A 19,631-nucleotide genomic window follows, 5' to 3' on the forward strand; every position below is an offset into this window, starting at 1 on the left:
AGATGAATGGATAAAGAAGATGTGGTACATATATATACAATGGAATATTACTCAGCCATAAAAAGGAACAAAATTGGGTCATTTGTAGCGACATGGATGGATCTAGAGAGTGTCATGCAGAGTGAAGTAAGTCAGAAAGAGAAAAAAAATATCGTATATTAATGCAGATATGTGGATCCTAGAAAAATGGTACAGATGAACCAGTTTGCAGGGCAGAAATAGAGACACAGATGTAGAGAACAAACATATGGACACCAAGAGGGGAAAGTGACTCGTGGGGGTGGGGATGGTGGTGTGATGAATTGGGAGATTGGGATTGACATGTATACACTAATATGTATAAAATGGATAACTATAAAAAAATAAAATAAAATTCAAAAATTAAAAAAAAAGCAGAAAGCACTTATTTCTACAGCACAATCTGAAGTGTGTATATGTATATATAAAAATAAATAAAATGATGGAAAGAAATACACTAAAATGTTCCCAATTATCTCACAATAGTAGAATTATGGGTAGTATTTTAAAAATATTTTTTGAATCTTCCAAATTTCACAGTCATCGGCCATTCTTCCCTTACTTTCTGTGGCATCACTCTCTTGACCTGTTCCTATTTCTGATACCTCTTTCTTTGTTTCCCCTAAAATATTTGGTGTTTCTCAGGATTTTTCTTTTTGCCTGTATTTTTCTCATGCTATTTGTTTCCCTGAGATAGATCACTTGGTGGCTTCTTTGCAGCTCATTTCCAAAGGTAGACGCATAGCCAAGACCTCTCTTCTTTAGTTTAGTCTCACATTTTCAACTGCCTGATGGACTCTGCCACCATTTAGATGACCCACAGGTACCTTAAACACCATGTCTAAAACTGAACTCACCATCTTTCTCTCAAACATGCTCCCCCCAACCCCAAACACTGATTACCTTGCTTAGTGATACGGAAATTCATTTAGTCACCCAAGCCAGAAATGTGGTAATCATCTTGACTCCTCCTCCTTCCTCCACTCCTCACATACAACCAGTCACCAAACACTGCTGATTTTATCCGCCAAATCTTTCAAAACTGTCAACTCTCCATCTCTACCGCTACTGCCTAGTCTAAGCCACTGTCATTATTTGCCTGGATTCCTTCAGCTGCTTTTAATTGGTTTCTCTTCCTCCAGTCTTACCTCTTGAAATCTATCCTTTATATTACAGACAGAACACCCTTTCTAAAGCACAATTTGATCATGTCTCTTCTTCCTTCAATCCATCCTCTTGTGTTGCAGGCACAGTGATTTTTCTAAAGTATAAATCTGGTCTTATCTTCTTAAATTTATTTAATGCTCAAGATAGTGGTTACTTTTGTGTGTTGGGGGGATAGTTGTTTAAAGGGAGCGTCTGGAAACTGGGTAATGTTCTAGTTTTTGACTTGAATAGTAGTTACAAGGGAGTGTTAACTTTGTGAAAACTTACGGAGCCATAAGACTGCTCTCAAATATCATCTCTCATTGGAAGGCTTTTGTAGCACTTGTAGGTTTCTGTACTCTCATAGCAAAGACAATAATTGTATGTATTTTTTAAACATCTTTATTAGAGTATAATTGCTTTACAATGGTGTGTCAGTTTCTGCTTTATAACAAAGTGAATCAGTTATACATATACATATGTCCCCATATCTCTTCCCTCTTGCATCTCCCTCCCTCCCACCCTCCGTATCCCATCCCTCTAGGTGGTCACAAAGCACCGAGCTGATCTCCCTGTGCTATGCAGCTGCTTCCCACTAGCTATCTATTTTACATTTGGTAGTGTATATATGTCCATGCCACTCTCTCACTTTGTCCCAGCTTACCCTTCCCCCTCCCCGTGTCCTCAAGTCCATTCTCTAGTAGGTCTGTATGTATTGTTTTTGAATCCATATCATGTGCGAGTTCCATGCTAGGAAATTAATACACGTATCTCAAATTCTTACAGCAATCCTCAAGGTAGGTATTATGGTCCTCATTTTATAAGTGAGGAAATCAAGGCCTAGAAAGGTTAATTATCTTTCTTAAGGTTAACACAGCTTTTATAACTGGCAGAGCAGAAACTTACTCCACATCTATCTCAAAGCCTATGACTCTTTCCACTATACCATATTAACTAGTATCCCATGTTTTCTGCAACCACAGCACTTTCCACAGGATTTAAAATTTTCTGCTTACTGTATCTCTACCAGTAAACATTCAGTCAGTGCTAAATAAATATTTATTTGAATAAACGAATGAGTGACTGTGTGAATGATTGAGTGTAATCCCTCTAGGCCAGACAGCTGGCAATAATTTTTCCTTCTGATTTTTGGAGATAGGAAGCAGAGCTTTCCTGATTTGGAAATGTAATGAACTCTAAATACATTTCTGTATTATTAATATTACTAGCATTAAAAATCCAACATTTGAAATGTTTTAGTTTAGTTCTGCTTAAATCTGTTATTTTTAGCATTTTGCCTTGATCTGTGATCAGGTCCTCCTTGTGGCTCTAAGTTTTCAGGGGAAGTCTAAAAATTATGTCCACGGCAAATGGAAAAATTTGGCTACTTTTGCATTCTGGCTTTTCTGTCTTTGTAAGTAAATCAAAAGAGACTTAAAATCCTCTAAATGTCTTCCACTTCAAGTCAGTCCTTCAAAATATTAGTTAGCAAAGAGGTAGAACAGAAAACCTACTTTTATAGGGCCTGGAACTCAAGTCTGCAGAGGAGAATACTAAAGGCTTGGGTTTTCTTGCCTCTTCTCTCAGCAGAGCTGTAACTGGGAAGAAAAGGTGATTGCTGAGTTAACCCTATGCTTTGTTTTCAGTTTTTAATTTTTTTCCTTCAAAGAAAACAGATATAATCTGGAAGAGTAAACAGGGAATTGTTTTAGATTAAAAGGTACTGACTTTAGAACCAAGTATTTGGTATACAGTATTCTATGATATCCTTTTCCCCTTTTTAACAAAAATACTAAAAGCTTCTATAAGAATAAATTTTCAGTGTTGGTGCATATGTCTTGAGAAAGAAAAACAGGTTCAGATCCTACAGGCTGGAGAGACTGCTTAGGCTTAGGGCAATTCAACTAACATTTTATTCATCTGAATTTATTCACTGAGTACCCAAAATGTGCCACGCATATTCTAGACAGTGGGGATATGACAGTGAAACAAAACAGGTAAATCCATGCCCTCATATGAAGTTGATGGTTTGGCTGCCTTTATATTTACTGAGCATCTACTGTGTGTCACAAGATGAATCAGAGTTGGTTTTTGTCCTCAAGGGGTTCAAAAAAGTAGTAAAAACAGACATGCAAATTCAGTTTAATAGGATGCATGTAATAATTGAAGATTATACAAGATCAGAAGAGAGAATGATCTCATGCCTAATGGAGATAAGCACAGAATACTATGGTAGCACAGAGCAAGGGTATCTATTCTAAGTGGGGGTGAAGGGAAAGAAAATTGAGAAAAAACTTCCTAAAGGAGTAATATCTAGGTAAGCTTTAATGGATATTTAAGAATTTGTCAGAGAAGGAAGAAAGAAGGCAAGCACACCAGTTAAGCATTATACTTAAAGGGAAATTATTTTTAAATCCTCACCAAACTAAACACATCTTTTCTTCTGGCTTTAGACTTTCTGGTTCCATATGATTCTTCTTCCTAGGAGTGCTTTAATTATAAATATTATGCCAGTTTAAAAGTCTTCTTTAAAAAGGTTATCTTTCCTATGATAATCTGGCCCATGGTCGCCTATGATAGCTTAGGCAAGGCTCAGCTGGGGGGCTTATATTTAAGTTAACTATAAGCCAATACAATGTGTTGCTAGGTCTTTGTCCCTTTTTCAGCAGCAAGTTATTTCCAGAAGTCCCAGAGATCAAAATGAATGTAACCAAGACGTCCAGAGGAGACTACCCTAGTTTAATCTTGGTAGCATCTACATCTTCAGATGTCAGTACATAGCTACCACATAACAGCTCCGGTTAGAAGGTTATGTAAACCACAGATTCTTAGCTTAATTTTGTTCTGTTATTTAAGTAAAGGATACTTCATGCAATCTCTAGGACATCTAAGGACAGGAAACCAAGTACAGCTAAGTCATATGGATGCTTGAACTGAACAGTAAGGAACCAAGGTTCCTGCCTATCTCCCATGGTCTCTCATCTCTGTTTCTTTTCTATGCTTTCCTACGCTGACTCATGGGTTTCTAGCCAGTCTATAACGTCATCTCGTGTGTGGCTTTATCACCCTGATTCTGACCTTGTAACATGGCTGCCTATCCCTAATTCCTGACTTTAGTTTGTGGAGCCCATCCGTACGCCTCTGCATCCCTGTGTAGCTAAGACTAGGAAGCTGTGACTACTCTCTTATCCCCCCAGGTATGTGTGCACGTGTGTGTGTCTGTAACACAGAGACATCTGAGATATGTGGTAGATGTTGCTAGCAATCAATTCACCAACAGTGGCTGATTTTGTTGGGGTGCTGACTATATGACATTAAGCAAATGACTTTAAGCCTCATTTCCCTCTTCTATAAATATGAAGATAATACCTAAATGAGAGGACTATTTTAAGGACTGAATGAAGTGTGAAAAGTACCCAGAATAGTATCTGGTACATGGTTGTTGCTCTGAAGGCCAAACCCTAAGACTGTATGTCCTGCACAGATGGATTGGGTTCAAACACTACAAGAGGTTAATTATAACTTTGGGTTTTTCTGAACAGGAAGTAAGCATTCAGCTTTAATTCTTCCTTTTAAGATTAATTTCCTCTAGGTCTCTTAAACAGCTAGCAGGTCTAGCAGGTTAGGAAAAGGGAGAGAAAGACAATTTTTTCTGGGTTTCTGTGATAAAGGGAACCAGGACTAATTCTGGTATGAACTTCCTGTCTCTCCAGGCTTCAGCTCAGAGAGCCAGCATATTGCTTCAGTTCTCTACAGGACCCGTCTCCTTTTGGAGCAACTCTTGCTAAGCCAAACAAAAAGTTCCTAAGAGGCCAGCTTCCTTAGGCTTAGATCAGATAACACTATAAAAGAGGAGAAACTTTTAGCTCACCACTCAGCATCAAGAGCATCACAGTAACAATACTCAGTCTAAGCTCTGCTCTGGCTCTGGACATAAAATCCAAGACATTTTTGAATTAAAATTTTTAAGACAGTCTTTGGAACATCCATCTGTCATACTGCATTCAGAAATGGATAAAAAGACCTTCTAAAGCATATATATGTGTATCTTTTTATTTCTTTAAAGCAAAAAATAGAATCATATTACACTGAAAATACACGCTAATACTGCAACTTGCCTTTTTTAGTAAATATATCTTGGAAATCTTTCCATATCACCACACAGAGTTATACTTCATTCTTTTTAACAGTTGCACAATAATATAATTAATTACCCTGTTTAAATTGTTATAACTTTTCCCTGTTATGAAGGATGTTGCAAAGAACATTTTGCAATGAATATTTCCATACTCTTAAGTAAATATTTCTGTGGGATACATTCTTCAGGGAGGAACTGCTTAGTCAAAGAGTATATAATTTTAAGTTTTGATAGGTATCATCAACTACCCTACAAAAAGTTTATGTAAAACAGTATAAGAGAATTTCCCCACAGTTTTACTAGCTTCATCACAAAATTTAAAAACCTTTGCCATACAATAAAGACAGTATTCCAAAACTGTTTAACATTCGTTTTTATTTATAAGAGTAGGCATCTTTTCATATGTGTACTAGCTTTTTCTATGAACCAACTACCTATAACTTTTACCCATTTTTCTCTTGAGTCATTAGTCTTTTCCTTATTGATTTTAAAGTGCTCTTTGTAATGTGAGGAAACTAGTGTTTGGGCTATCCTGGTATTGCAAATACCCCCTCCCCCCACTTTTGTTGTTTATTTTTATACTATGTTTATTCGGTTTTACTTTCCCCCCACAATACAGAATTTTAAAACTTGTTATTAGTCAAACTTACCAATCCTCTTTTTTTTTTAAATGGCTTCTAAGATTTATTTGATACTTAGAAAGCTTGAGTTAGTTCTAAGATCACATACTGATGAAGCTAAGTGCCTTAATGCACATGTAGACTAGCAGACATTCAGCAAAAGGTATCAGCATCCAAGCCAAACAGTGGCATCCCTAAGGAAACTCCTGCCTCATCCTTATTACCCCAGGCACTACTCCTGGGCCCATGCATTACTTCAACTGGTAAATGTTGGGACGTGGCAGTGCTAGTCACCAAATAATGATGCAGTCAGATTTGCAATTTAGAAAGTCCTCTGGTAGTTTTGTGGAGGATGGATTAAAAGGGGAGAGTCTGGAGGCAGAAGACTACCAAGGAGAATGCTGTATTAAGCCAGTTGAGAAATGATAGGCTGTTAGCTAAAAATCAATATTGAAATACATTACTTTATTAATTTCTGCCCAGTTTTAGTGATGGATTTTGCCACTAAAGTTAATCTGAACCACTGATGTTAGTTCAGCTCAAAAACCATTCAATCCCTCCCTCCCTCCCACTGCTGCTGGAACATCTTCCAGCTATCATGACACTCCTGCTACCTGAGGTGCCCTTTTCCCATTTACTAAGACTAGGGATCTCTGGCTTTTTTTTTTTTCTCTTGTTTCATAATGTAATTTTCTCAAGGTTACAGAGACAATGGCCTATAAGACTTTGTATTCATCTTGGTATCCTCAGCCTCCAACACAGCAGTTAGAATATATTTAGGTATATATTAAATGTCTGTTGCTTTGAATTTTAAAAAAATTGTGGTAAGTCCAATTCATTTTTTAAACTCTTAAAATCAATTTTTTTAATAAAGTTAACTTACATATAATAAAATGTACCTACTTTAAACATACAGTTCAATGAGTTTTGTCAAACGTATACTACTGTAATCACTACTCCAAATCAAGATATAGAGTACTTCCATCATCCCCCCCAAATTCCCTTGTGCTTCTAGTATACTACTCTACTCTACCCTCATACTACTTAGCACATTTTATTGTAATAATTTAATCTGTCCCTCTCTCCCTAAACTGTGAGCAACTTGAAGGCAGAAACTCCATCTTTTTATCTTTAGCATCTAGCAACACAGTAGGTGATCAATGAAAAGTTCTTACTATGTACCAACTACTGCTCTAAGCTCTTTACAAGTATTTTTCACAACCACCATGTGTCAGGTACAATGTGTCCCAGATGAGGAAAGTGGGGTACAGAAAGGTAGACATCTGTCCAGGGTCACACAGCTCACTTACTAAACTTCTCTTGTCAAAGACAGTATAGGTTTTCTTTTCTCCACAGTTTTCCCTATAGCTTTTCTACTTAGTCAACTGCAGAAATACTCATCTCTTCTCTAACTACTGATGTACAAAATTACTTCTGCTGTCTAAACTGTCACCACATCTCCTTTCCTTCCATTCACCAAGCATATATTGAATGCCTTACCAATCCAGGTAGGTATCTAATGTCAAGGAATTTGGGTGGAAGACATTAACATGTAGACAACTAGAAAAATATACAGGGCAGAATGTTAATTTTCATAGGTGAAACAAAGGATTGCTAAAGCAGTTCTTTCTTGAAGGTATGTTTCCTAGGTTTACTTTTTCCTTTCCATCCCTAAAGGAGTCCTCATAGTCAGATTACTACAAATGCCTTTTACTTACCTTGAAAGAGTCTCTTTCCCATTTGGAATAGTCTATGTTCCCCTGCCAGGTTGAATCGTTGCTCATTCCATATGGGACTATTCTGTTTAAAGACCTGTAACTCCCTGCTCAGCTGTTAAGGCCTTGTACACACTGCTCCCACCAACCTGTTCAATCCCATCTCTCAAAGCTTTGAGACATAACTTCCACTATTCCAGCCAGGAATAAAGAATCTCCCTCAAGTACCATTCTAATTTGTCCTGCTGTGCCTTTATACTTTTCCTAATTCTATATTGAAATTTACCAATTTTCAATATAATGCCTTTAATCCCAACAACTTTGAGAAGTAAAGGGTAGATGGGGCGAAGAAGAGATAAGGGTCTCTTTAACAGATCTTGAGATGAGGAGGTAGTGGAGCTGAGGCTCTGTATACTTCTTTATTACAGCAAGCTCTGGGAAAGTCCCATTTGGCAGAGCTTCTGTGCTGGAGCCACAGAATCACCAAATTTAGGCTTGTCCTCAAGGAACACTACACTTGCCAGGTATGGGAACTGCTAACTGGTGGTGGCCAAATAAGCTACAGCAGCCAGGATGAGGTTAGCTTTGTTGCAAAACTGTCTGCATATCCAGACACCAAAAGCTACAATCCCATTTGGTAGTGTTAAGGAAGTATTGTTAGATTTTTTTTTTAAAAGTGTGGTAGTAATACTGAGGTATTTGTTTATGTTTTAGGGATATATACTGAAATATTTATAGATAATTACAACTGAAATAATTACAGACGAAATTATATCATAATGACTTGCTTTAAAATAATCCGGTGTGACACTAGCAAGATTGGCGGTAGCAAATATAAAAAAAAATAAAAAAATAAAAAAAGATTGGCCAGGGCTTCCCTGGTGGTGCAGTGGTTGAGAGTCCGCCTGCTGATGCAGGGGACACGGGTTCGTGCCCCGGTCCGGGAAGATCCCACATGCCGCGGAGCGGCTAGGCCCGTGAGCCATGGCCGCTGAGCCTGCACGTCCGGAGCCTGTGCTCCATAACGGGAGAGGCCACGACAGTGAGAGGCCCGCGTACCGCAAAAAAAAAAAAAAAAAGATTGGCCATGAATTGGTGACTATTGAAGCTGTGTGATGGATACATGGGAGTTCATTACATCACTTTCTCTACTTTTGTATCTGTGTGAAATTTTCCATAGGAAAAGAATTTTTAAAAAAATCATGATCTCTACCACTATTGTATCCCCTCTCAGCATGTCAAGGGCAGGATCTATTTCACAGGACTTCATTTTCATTTGGGCATAAAATATAAACCCTTTAGGGACTTCCCTGGTGGCACAGTGGTTAAGACTCCATGCTCCCAATGCAGGGGGCCCGGGTTCCATCCCTGGTCAGGGAACTAGATCCCACATGCATGCTGCAACTAACAGTTCACGTGCCACAACTAAGGAGCCCTCCTGCCGCAACTGAGTGGGTGAGCTGCAACTAAGGAGCCCGCGATCTGAAACTAAGACCCAGAGCAACCAAATAAATACAAAATAAATAAATAAATAAAAAATAAACCTTTAATGGCAAAGAGTTAACTTCATTTTTATAATATGGATAGCCTACACTGGTATGTGGAAAATGGGTCCTGGATCACTCTAATCTTGGTAGCAAGTTTCCTTGCTATTTAAAAAGCAAAGTCTCTACAATCCACTGTGGAGCTAAGGCTGTAAGTTCCATGAGGGCAGGGCCCATGTCTGCTTATTCACGATGGATCCCACAGTTGATCTAGCACAATGCCTGCCTCATAACAGGTGCTTAATAAATATGTGTTGATTGAATGAAAAAACAGAATAATAAATCAGAGAGGAGCAGGGCAATACTGTCCTGGTGAGAAAAAACAGAGAAACAATAATCCCTGGGAAAGCTTTCCAGGAGTCCAGATGATTTGTTTCACCATTGGCTCTACATGGGCCTTTCTGTAGTGGTTTAGCAGGTGTTGTAGGCAGGTGAGGGTTAGAATGCTGCAAGAAATATTATATTGGGCATGGAAGAACAATTCCTCTTCCCCTTAATATTCCTGAGTTTAAGTGCATGCTTAGCACTTAAACTCAGGTTCTCAGACTCCCTTCCCCAGCTGGTCTGAGGGAACTTGCTGCTGTGGTACCAGCCTGATTGCTTTCCAGTCTACCAGCACTATTCAAGGCAGAAACTTATCCAGCAGCCATCAAGGAAGACTAGCTGCTACTCTTCTTAACCATGCAGTTATTAAATCTTTTCCTTCCTGTTCTTCTGAGGACTCTAGTTACGTTTCCTATCAAAAATCCTTGAGATCAACCACAAAAGGAAGTTTTCTCTCTGGAAATCCATGTCCTATGATCTGCCAGACACAGTCTCTGGGAAGTATTTAAGGCCCACAGTTCTGTTATCAAAGCAAAATTAGGGAAAGTACCAAATTTTGTTTCTCTGCATTCATGAAACTTTATTCAATGTGAAGGACTTTTCCAAAATTGGAGGAAACTTGCTCTTCTTTCTTTCCTCCTCTTGGGTAAGTGTCTGGCCCTTTGCTAAGAGGGCCCATCTATAGGATAATTGCCTATAATTGCCAAGGGACATCTGCTTGGAGACAAATAGCACCAGGGCTGAGGAGCTCACCCTTGCAGAAGGAAGGAAAAAGAGCCTGAAACTGCAGAAAGATGCTTCATAAGTTACTATTAGTTTTATAAAAATAAATTACTGGTTTATCATAGCACAGGTACCCCAAATACAAGCAGGAGACTCTGGTACAGATGAAATAACAGTATGCTGTAATATGAATTCATTTCTATAACAAACTGTATTATTTATATAACTGGTTATTGTCAAGGTTTAAAACTGTTAATTAAGTCACAGGGTAGCTTAAGTGCTATGGGTTTGACTCTATCCCCCTCCTTCTTACTTATTTTCCATTAGGAAGTCCACAACGTATTTTTTCAAGCAGTAGAGATGGGCATCCACAAGGCCTGTGTGGAAACGTATTCTAGGGTGCCTGCAAAAAGAATAAGAGAGAAGAGGGTCACATGAGTTCTATCCTATTATTAGGCAGTAGGCATTAGAAAGTTTATAAGGGTGAGAGCCATGCTGCCTATACCCCACTCTGGGAAGACCAAGAAGGTGGATATCGGCTCTGATCCTACCACAGAAAAGGTTTTCTCTTTATATAAGCCCTATCTCACACTTTATGAGGTCTTCAGGCTTCCAAAGACATTGAAAATTGGTGAACCATCAAATCATTGACAAGTCATTCTTCTATTTTACTACAAATTCCTACCCACAATTCTTGTAACTAACATTTTCCTGCTTCTACTCCAACTGCCCCACTTCCTGCAGGCCATACTTTAGCCATGCTTTCCTCTAGTATTTGGCATGTATTACTCCATGTTCATAGAAGATGAAGTAAAATTCTATGAATACTTTCTATTTGGCATGTATTACTCCACGTTCATAGAAGATGAAGTAAAATTCTATGAATACTTTCTAAGTCCCTACTCTTAATTATTCATTAGGGCTCTCCTCAGGTATACTCCCTCTAGAAAACCTTCCCTGACAACCCAAATTTGTGTTCCCACAACACTTGGTGCCCACCTCTACTAGATAACTTACCATACAGTAAAGTAACAGCTTACTTACTTATGCTCTTTCCCACTAGACTAATAAAAGTTCCCTGAGGGCAGAGATTTATTTTTATAGTCTTAGCACTTAGCATTGTACCTCACTCAGAATAAATATTTAATAGAGAGTTGTTCAATAGACAAAGACATGAATAAATTAGGTCAAATTAAGGCATTTGCCTAGTTGCTATTTAGTCTGTTACCTTTGGTTTCAGCCTTAAGAAATGTCATGCTTAGAATATAATGTTCAAGGTCATTTTATTTAATAAAATAAATAAAAGATAGCTGAAGGAGAGGAGGGAAGGAGTAGGGTGGAAAAATGGCAATTCCAATCATAGCTGCCTGGTTGTCATCTTTCTTCTACTCTGTGTTACTCTGCTTTGACTGGCTTATAGTCTTAAGGAAAATTATTCTCATGGGATCTAGATACCCTAGAAGTAATTTATCAAATAGATTAAGGTACACCACCCTGGGCTTCCACTCTTTTGGAAGAAGGGGGAACAAAATGCTTCCAAAAGAGCAAGAGAAGAGTCAGATTTCGGATCTCACACTCATAATCTACACAATCCCACTAAGCCAATTAATGTATACGATGAGGATGGAGAAGAAAGTAGAAGATACATCCCAATTCTAACTTCCTGAGAGTATTGAATACTAATAAATTCTTCAGGAAATAGAATTTTGCAAATGTGAATGTGGATACTTGCCTTGTGGTGCCCAGGTTTCATCTGAAGTTCACACCCTGATAATTCTATCCCTTGATCTAACCAATCTGGAAAGTTGAACTCTCCTGTTCAGTTCCTTGGTTTACAAATTCCTTGAATCATTCAACATACTCTACTTAAATTATTTCGTCCTTGCAACTACCTCATGAAGTAGATATATTACTCTCATATTTATAGCTGAAGTCAACTTGTATCATATACCCGGGAAAGGAATAACTTAAAAGTTTGAGTAATCATCTTCTAAACTGTTACCAATCCCTAGCTCATATGGCACTAACACTCATATAGCATTTTACAGTTTATAAACTTTTTTTCAGCTTTTTACTCTCATCACATAAAGTAGGTAAAACCAGAAAGTTCTTGCATTAAAAAAAATTTCCAAAAATTAACTGATATAATCAAGGCTAGATACAAATCTGGAATACAATGAAGGAACAGAGATGGGCAATTCAGAGATTTTTTTTCTTTCGCATTAAATTTGTATTGAATGTGAATCTTGGGACTGGGAGATCAATGCCATTGAAGTTGCCAAAAAGGCTGTTTCCTTATTTTATTTTTTCTCATTTATTTATTTATTTTTAAAATAAATTTTATTTTATTTTTGGCTGTGTTGGGTCTTTGTTGCTACGCACGGGCTTTTCTCTGGTTGTGGCAAGTGGGGGCTACTCTTCATTGCAGTGCGTGAGCTTCTCATTGTGTTGCCTTCTCTTGTTGTGGAGCATGGGCTCTAGGAGTGCAGGCTTCAGTAGTTGTGGCATGTGGGCTCAGTAGTTGTGGCTCACAGGCTCTAGAGCACAGGTTCAGTAGTTGTGGCGCACGGGCTTAGTTGCTCCGAGGCATGTGGGATCTTCCTGGAACAGGGCTTGAAGTCGTGTCCCTTGCACTGGCAGGCAGATTCTTAACCACTGTACCACCAGGGAAGCCCCCATTTAATTGTTTTTAAATGGTATTAGAAATAAGAATTGATATTTTAAAAGAAAACAAAATAAACAATACCAAAAAACCTCAAAGAGGCACCGGCAAGATCTGGGTAACTGGTTGATTGCTCTGGGCCAAGAAGATGTTTTGGATTTGTATAAAATAAAGTAAGAAATCAGTAAATGGAAATGATAAGACATTTAGAAATAGTTATAATTTTATGTTAAAAAAATTTAAAACAAGTTGCCAACCATAGAAAAAGCTTATTACAATAAAAATAATATATATATATGAAAAATTTGTGGGAATCCTTTCAGTGATGAAAACTCAGAGGAATGGTATAAATTTTTTAATCTTCAAAGTCTATAGGATCTTCAAAAAGCTCCCTAAGAAGCTTTTTCTTCTCTTCATCTAACATAAAAGGAATTAAAAAAATGCTTTTAAAAGGTCTATTCTAAAAAAAGAAAAGGAGATTGGAGAAGAAAAGATCTTAGAAAAGAAGAACAAATAATGGACAAAAATTTTAAAGTCTAGAAAACCTAGGACAATATAAGCCATTAGGATTATTTTTATAGACCTATTTTTAAAATAGTAAGTTGTATATTTTAGAATTTTAATTTGTAATATTTAAAATTTAAGGGAAATCAAGCATCTTTTTATGATCTTAAAAACAGGAATACCAATTTTTTTTTTTTTTTTGCGGTACGCGGGCCTCTCGCTGTTGCGGCCTCTCCCGTTGCGGAGCACAGGCTCCGGACGCACAGGCTCAGCGGCCATGGCTCACTGCGCCACCAGGGAAGCCCCTAAAATAATATTATTAATAATTGTTATAATTACTACCTATTGGTTTTGTTCCTTGCTTTAAATATTGGTATTCCTGGGCTTCCCTGGTGGCGCAGTGGTTGAGAGTCTGCCTGCCAATGCAGGGGACACGGGCTCATGCCCCAGTCCAGGAGGATCCCACATGCCGTGGAGTGGCTGGGCCCGTGAGCCATGGCGCTGAACCTGCGCTCCGCAACGGGAGAGGCCACAGCGGTGAGAGACCTGTGTACCGCAAAAAATTAAAAAAAAATTATTTTAGAATAAATGAGGAATGTATACATGAAATAAATATTGGGAAAGATGCAAGGATAAGCATTTACTGTTTAACTACAGATCAATGGCTGGGCTTCCCTGGTGGCGCAGTGGTTGAGAGTCTGCCTACTGATGCAGGGGACACAGGTTCGTGCCCAGGTCCGGGAGGATCCCACATGCCGCGGAGCGGCTGGGCCCGTGAGCCTGTGCTCCGCAACGGGAGAGGCCACGACAGTGAGAGGCCCGCGCACCACACACACAAAAAAAAGATCAATGGCTTTTAAAGTATCTTCATAAAAGTCCTTAGCTGGTCTGTATAATTTACTATTTTAACCATTTTCAAGTGTACAGTTCTGTGGCATTAACTACATTCACATTGTAGTGAAACTGTCACCAACAACCATCTCCAGCACTTTTTCATCTTTCCCAGTTGAAATTCTGTATCCATTAAATACTAACTCCCCATTCCCTTCTTCCTCCTAGCCCCTTGCAACCACCATTCTACTTTATGTCTTTATGATTCTGTCTACTCTAGGAATCTCATATAAGAGGAAGCATACAATATTTGTTTGTCCTTCTTGTGACTGGCTTATTTCACTTAACATAACGTCTTTACAATTTATCTATATTGGAGCATGTGTTAAAATTTCCTTCCTTTTGAACTCTGGATAATATTTCATTGTATGTATGTACCACATTTTCTTTATCGATTCATCTGTCTATGGATACTTGAGTTGCTTCCACTTTTTGGTTATTGTGAATAATGCTGCTATGAACATGAGTGTACAAATATCAATTTAAGTCTCTGCTTTCACACACACATTTCTTAAATTTTTATCATGGAACATTTCAAACATACACAAAATAAGAGAAAAACATAATAAGTTCCCATGTGTGCATCAAGTAGTTTCAAAAATTATCAACATTTTCTAATCTTTTAAAATTTTTTGCTGTAGTATTTATTATAGGTTAAATTGTGTACCCCCCAAAAGATGTTGAAGTCCTAACCTATAGTACCTGTGAATATGACCTTATTTGGAAATATGACGTCTGTAGATGATCAAGTTAAGGTTAGGTCATTAGAGGGCCCCTAATGCAGTATGACTAGTATAGTACCCTTAAAAAGGGGAAATCTGAACACAGAGACAGACATGCTTAGAGGGAAGACAATATAAAGACACGAGGAGAATGTTATCTATAAGCCAAGGATGCCTGAGGTTACCAGAAGCTAGGAGAGACGAGTGGAACAGATTCTCCCTCATAGACTTCAGAAGGAACCAACCCTGCCGATACCTTGATTTCAGATTTCTAGCCTCAAGAACTGTTAAGACAATAAACTTCTGTTGTTCTAGGCCACCCAGTTTATGGCGCTTTGTTATAGCAAACTAATATAGTATTTTAAAGCATATTCCAGACATAATGTCATTTTACTGTGAATATTCCAGTATGCGTAGTATGCATTTCCAACTGATAAGGACTTTGAAATATAATCACTACGTCATTATTACACCTAATAAAATTATCAACGACTTCATAATGTCATCTAATATCCAATCCAAATTCAAATTCGTCTTTTCACAGTTAGTCTGTCTGAATCAGGATTCAATCAAAGCCTCACAATGTATTTGGCAACTTCATTTTAAAAAAGTTCCCCTTCCTGGGACTTCCCTGGTGGCACAGTGGTTAAGAATCCGCCTGCCAATGCAGAGGACATGGGTTTGAGCCCTGGTCCGAGAAGATCCCACTTGCCACGGAGCAACTAAGTCCGTGAGCCACAACTACTGAGCCTGTGCTCTAGAGCCTGCTTGCCTAGAGCCTGTGCTCCGCAACAAGAGAAGCCACCACAATGAGAAGCCTGTGCACCACAACGAAGAGTAGCCCCTGCTCGCCGCAACTAGAGAAAGCCCGCGTGTAGCAACTAAGACCCAACGCAGCCGAAAAAAAAAAAAAAAGTTCCCCTTCCTTATTTCCCTGACAAGCCACATGATTAGACAGAACGGATCACCTGTCTTGTAGAACACTCCGTGCTCTAAATTTGGCTGGTTGCTTTGTTGGAGTGTCTTTTTAAAATAGCTTTATTGATGTATATAATTTATATACCATAAAATTCACCTGTTTTAGGTGTACAATTGAACGAGTTTTAGAAAATTTACAGAGCTGTACAACTATCACCACAATCCAGTTATAGAACATTTCTATCACCTAAATAAAATCTCACATGACTGTTTGCAACCAATAAATCCCCTCTCACCCTCAGTTTCAGACAATCACTAATCTGCCTCCTATCTCTATAGATTTGCCTTTTCTGTTTTTTAAAAAATTATTATAGGGACTTCCCTGGTGGTCCAGTGGGTAAGACTCCACACTCCCAGTATAGGGGGCCCAGGTTCGATCCCTGGTTGGGGAACTAGATCTGCATATGTGCCGCAACTAAGAGTCTGCATGCCACAACTAAAAGATCCCACATGCCTCAGTGAAGATCTGTGTGCTGCAACTAAGACCCAGTGCAGCCAAAATAAATAAATAAATATTAAAAAAACTTATTACAGCCATTCTAGTGGGTGTAAAATAGCATCTCGTTGTTTAAATCTACATTTCTTTAGTGACTAACAATACTGAGAATCTTTTTATATTCTTATTAGCCATTTGTATATTTTCTTTGGTGAAGTGTCCATTAAAATCTTTTGCCTATTTTGAAATTGGGTTATCATCTCCTTGAATTCTAACAGTCCTTATGTTTTTATTTTCTTAATGGTGTCTTTTGAGGTTTTAATGGTGACTTTAATTTTGAGGATATAAAATTTATCAATCCTTCTTTTATGAATTATGTTATTGGTGTTTTAACTAAGAATTCTTTCCCTAACCCAATTTCACAAAGATTTTTTTCTAAAACTTTTACAGTTTTAGCTCTTACATTAGGTCTGTAATCCATTTTCATTTTTGTGTATGGAGAGAGGTTAGGGTCTAAATTAATTTTTTTGCATGTGAATATCAAATTGTCCCAGCACCATTTGTGTAAAATACTATCCTTTTGCTCATTAAGTTGCTTTGACATCTCTGGTGAAATTCAATTGACCATAAATGTAAGGGTATATTTTTGCACTCTCAATTCTGTCTCACTCCTTTGTATGTCTATCCTTCTGCCAGTACCATACTGTCTTGATTACTATAGCTTTATAGCAAGTTTTGAATTGGAGAAGTATGAGTTCTTCAACTTCTTTGTTCTTTTTCAAAAGTGTTTTAGTTATTCTGGGTCCTCTGAATTTGCACATAACATTTAGGATCAACTTGTCAATTTCTACAAAAACTTTACTGGGATTCTGATGGGTTTGTGTTGAATCTAAAGATCAGTTTGGGGAGAAATGCCATCTTAACAATATTGAGTTGGGATTAACATATACACACTGCTATACATAAAACAGATAACCAATAAGGACCTATTGTACAGCACAGGGAACTATACTACATATATATAACTGAATTACTGTGCTGTACACCTGAAACTAAAATTAACTATATGTCAATAAAAAAATAAAAAATAAAAATATTAACCTTAAAAGAAAAAAAACCCAATATTGAGTCTTCCAATCCAGAAACACTGGAATGTGTTTCCATATACTTAAACTTTATTTCTCTTGCCTTTTGCCTCATTGCAGCCGAGAAAGCAAGATGGTTCACCAGCAGCTGTACTGGAGCCATCCAAAAAAATTTGGCCATGGTTCTCGCTCTTGCCGTATCTGCTCAAACTGGCACAGTACGATCCAGAAATAAGGCCTCAATATGTGTTGCCAGTGTTTCCTCCAGTACATGAAGGACATCAGCTTCATTAAGTTGGACTAAGTGAACTTCCTTGAATGGGTCATCCAGGACATCTACCTCATGCAGGCACAATACTAGCTCTTTGTATATAAAATAAAAAATTTAAACTTAAAAAAAAACCCCACAAACTTTATTTCTCTCAGCATGGTTTTGTAATTTTCAGTATTATGTCTTGATCTTCTATTAAATTTATTCCTAAGTATTTTATTCATTTTGATGTTATTATAAATGGAATTGTTTTCTTATAATTTCATTTTTATTGTCCTTTGACAGTATATAGGAATATAATTGACTTTTGTACATTGATCTTGTACCCTACAACCTTGTTGAACTCTTATTAATGCCAGTAGTTTTGTGGATTCCTTAAGATTTTCTACATATAGGATCATGCTGTCTACAGATAAAGGTAGTTGTACTTCTTCCTTTCCAATCTGAATGCCATTTATGTCTTTTTCTTGCCTGAATGAACTGCCTATAATATTAAACAGAAAAAGCCAGAGAGGCCACTCTTGCTTTGTTCCCATCTTAAGGGAAAACATTCAGTCCTTCACTATTAAATATGACATTATTTAAGTTTTTTGTATTCTGTAAGTTTTTTGTAGATACCCTTTATCAGGCTGAGGTAGTTCCCTTCAATTCCCAGTTTGCTGAAAGTTTTTTTTCTTTTTTTCTAACTTATTTTATTTTTGGCTGCGTTGGGTCTTCATTGCTACGCACAGGCTTTCTCTAGCTGTGGCGAGTGGGGGCTACTCTTTGTTGCGGTGCATGGGCTTTTCATTGCAGTGGCTTCTCTTGTTGCAGAGCACAGGCTCTAGGCGTGTGGGGTTCAGTAGTTGTGGCATGTGGGCTCAGTAGTTGTGGCACATGGGCTTAGTTGCTCCACGGCATGTGGGATCTTCCCAGACCAAGGCTCGAACCCATGTCCTCTGCACTGGCAGGCGGATTCTTAACCACTGTGCCAACAGGGAAGCCTTATTGAAAGGTTTTATCATGAATGGGTGGTGCATTTAAAAAAATTTTTTTTCTGTGTCTATTGAGATAATCATGTAGTTTTTAATCTTTTATTCTATTAACATAGTATATTAATTGTTTTTCAGATATTAAACCAATCTTGCACCCTTAGGATAAATCTCACTTAGACATGGTTGCTGGATTCATTTTGCTAATATTTTGTTGAAGATTTTTTCACCTATATTCATAAAGGATATTGGTCTTGTGTTTTATCTAGCTTTGGTATCAAAGAGTTATACTGGTCTCATAGAATAAGTTGGGAAGTATTACTTCTTTCATTTTCTGGAAGACTTTGTGAAGGATTGGTATTATTTCTTTTTAAAATGTCTGATAGAATTCACTAAAGAAGCCATCCTTACATTTTGAAGCCTCAAAGATGTTTCTTTGTTGAAAGATTTTAAATTACTAAGTTGATTTCATTAATTGCTCTAGGTCTACTCAGGTTTTCTACTTCTTCTTGAGTCAATCAAGATGTATAGCACATGATCCTTGTGGCTCAGACTATAGCACACTGATTAACCCAGGACTCTCCTATGCTCTCAACTCACATCTATTCTCAGTATATTGCTATGTGTGAGCCTTTTTTTTTTTGGCTGCGCCATGCAGCTTGCGGGATCTCAGTTCCCCAACTAGGGATCGAACCCAGGACCCTGCAGTGAAAGTGGTGAGTCCTAACCACTGGACCACCAGGGAATTCCCTGTGTGTGAACTTTAACCCAATACTCTAATTGATTCTAGTTACTTAAGGGAAGGAAGGACTGGAACCAGCATCTGCTGAATAGTTATTATGTGCCAGGCATTTTGCAATGTGCTTTCACATCTTCACAACAT

At 37.9% G+C, this 19,631-nt stretch overlaps 1 protein-coding gene and 1 pseudogene across 1 annotated transcript in view; one reads left to right on the plus strand and one right to left on the minus strand.

Moving 5' to 3' along the window:
* Positions 1-19,631, minus strand: part of EIF2B3 (eukaryotic translation initiation factor 2B subunit gamma) — a 155,662-nt gene that overhangs the window by 37,617 nt on the left and 98,414 nt on the right. Inside the window, exon 6 of the mRNA XM_065879906.1 lies at positions 10,542-10,631. Coding sequence (XP_065735978.1) covers positions 10,542-10,631 — 90 coding nt within the window. The remainder of the gene's footprint in view (positions 1-10,541; positions 10,632-19,631) is intronic.
* Positions 17,631-17,810, plus strand: LOC136136041 (small ribosomal subunit protein uS14-like; annotated as a pseudogene).

The sequence above is a fragment of the Phocoena phocoena genome, chromosome 1 (assembly GCF_963924675.1).
Source record: "Phocoena phocoena chromosome 1, mPhoPho1.1, whole genome shotgun sequence".
Taxonomy (NCBI): Eukaryota; Metazoa; Chordata; class Mammalia; order Artiodactyla; family Phocoenidae; genus Phocoena; species Phocoena phocoena.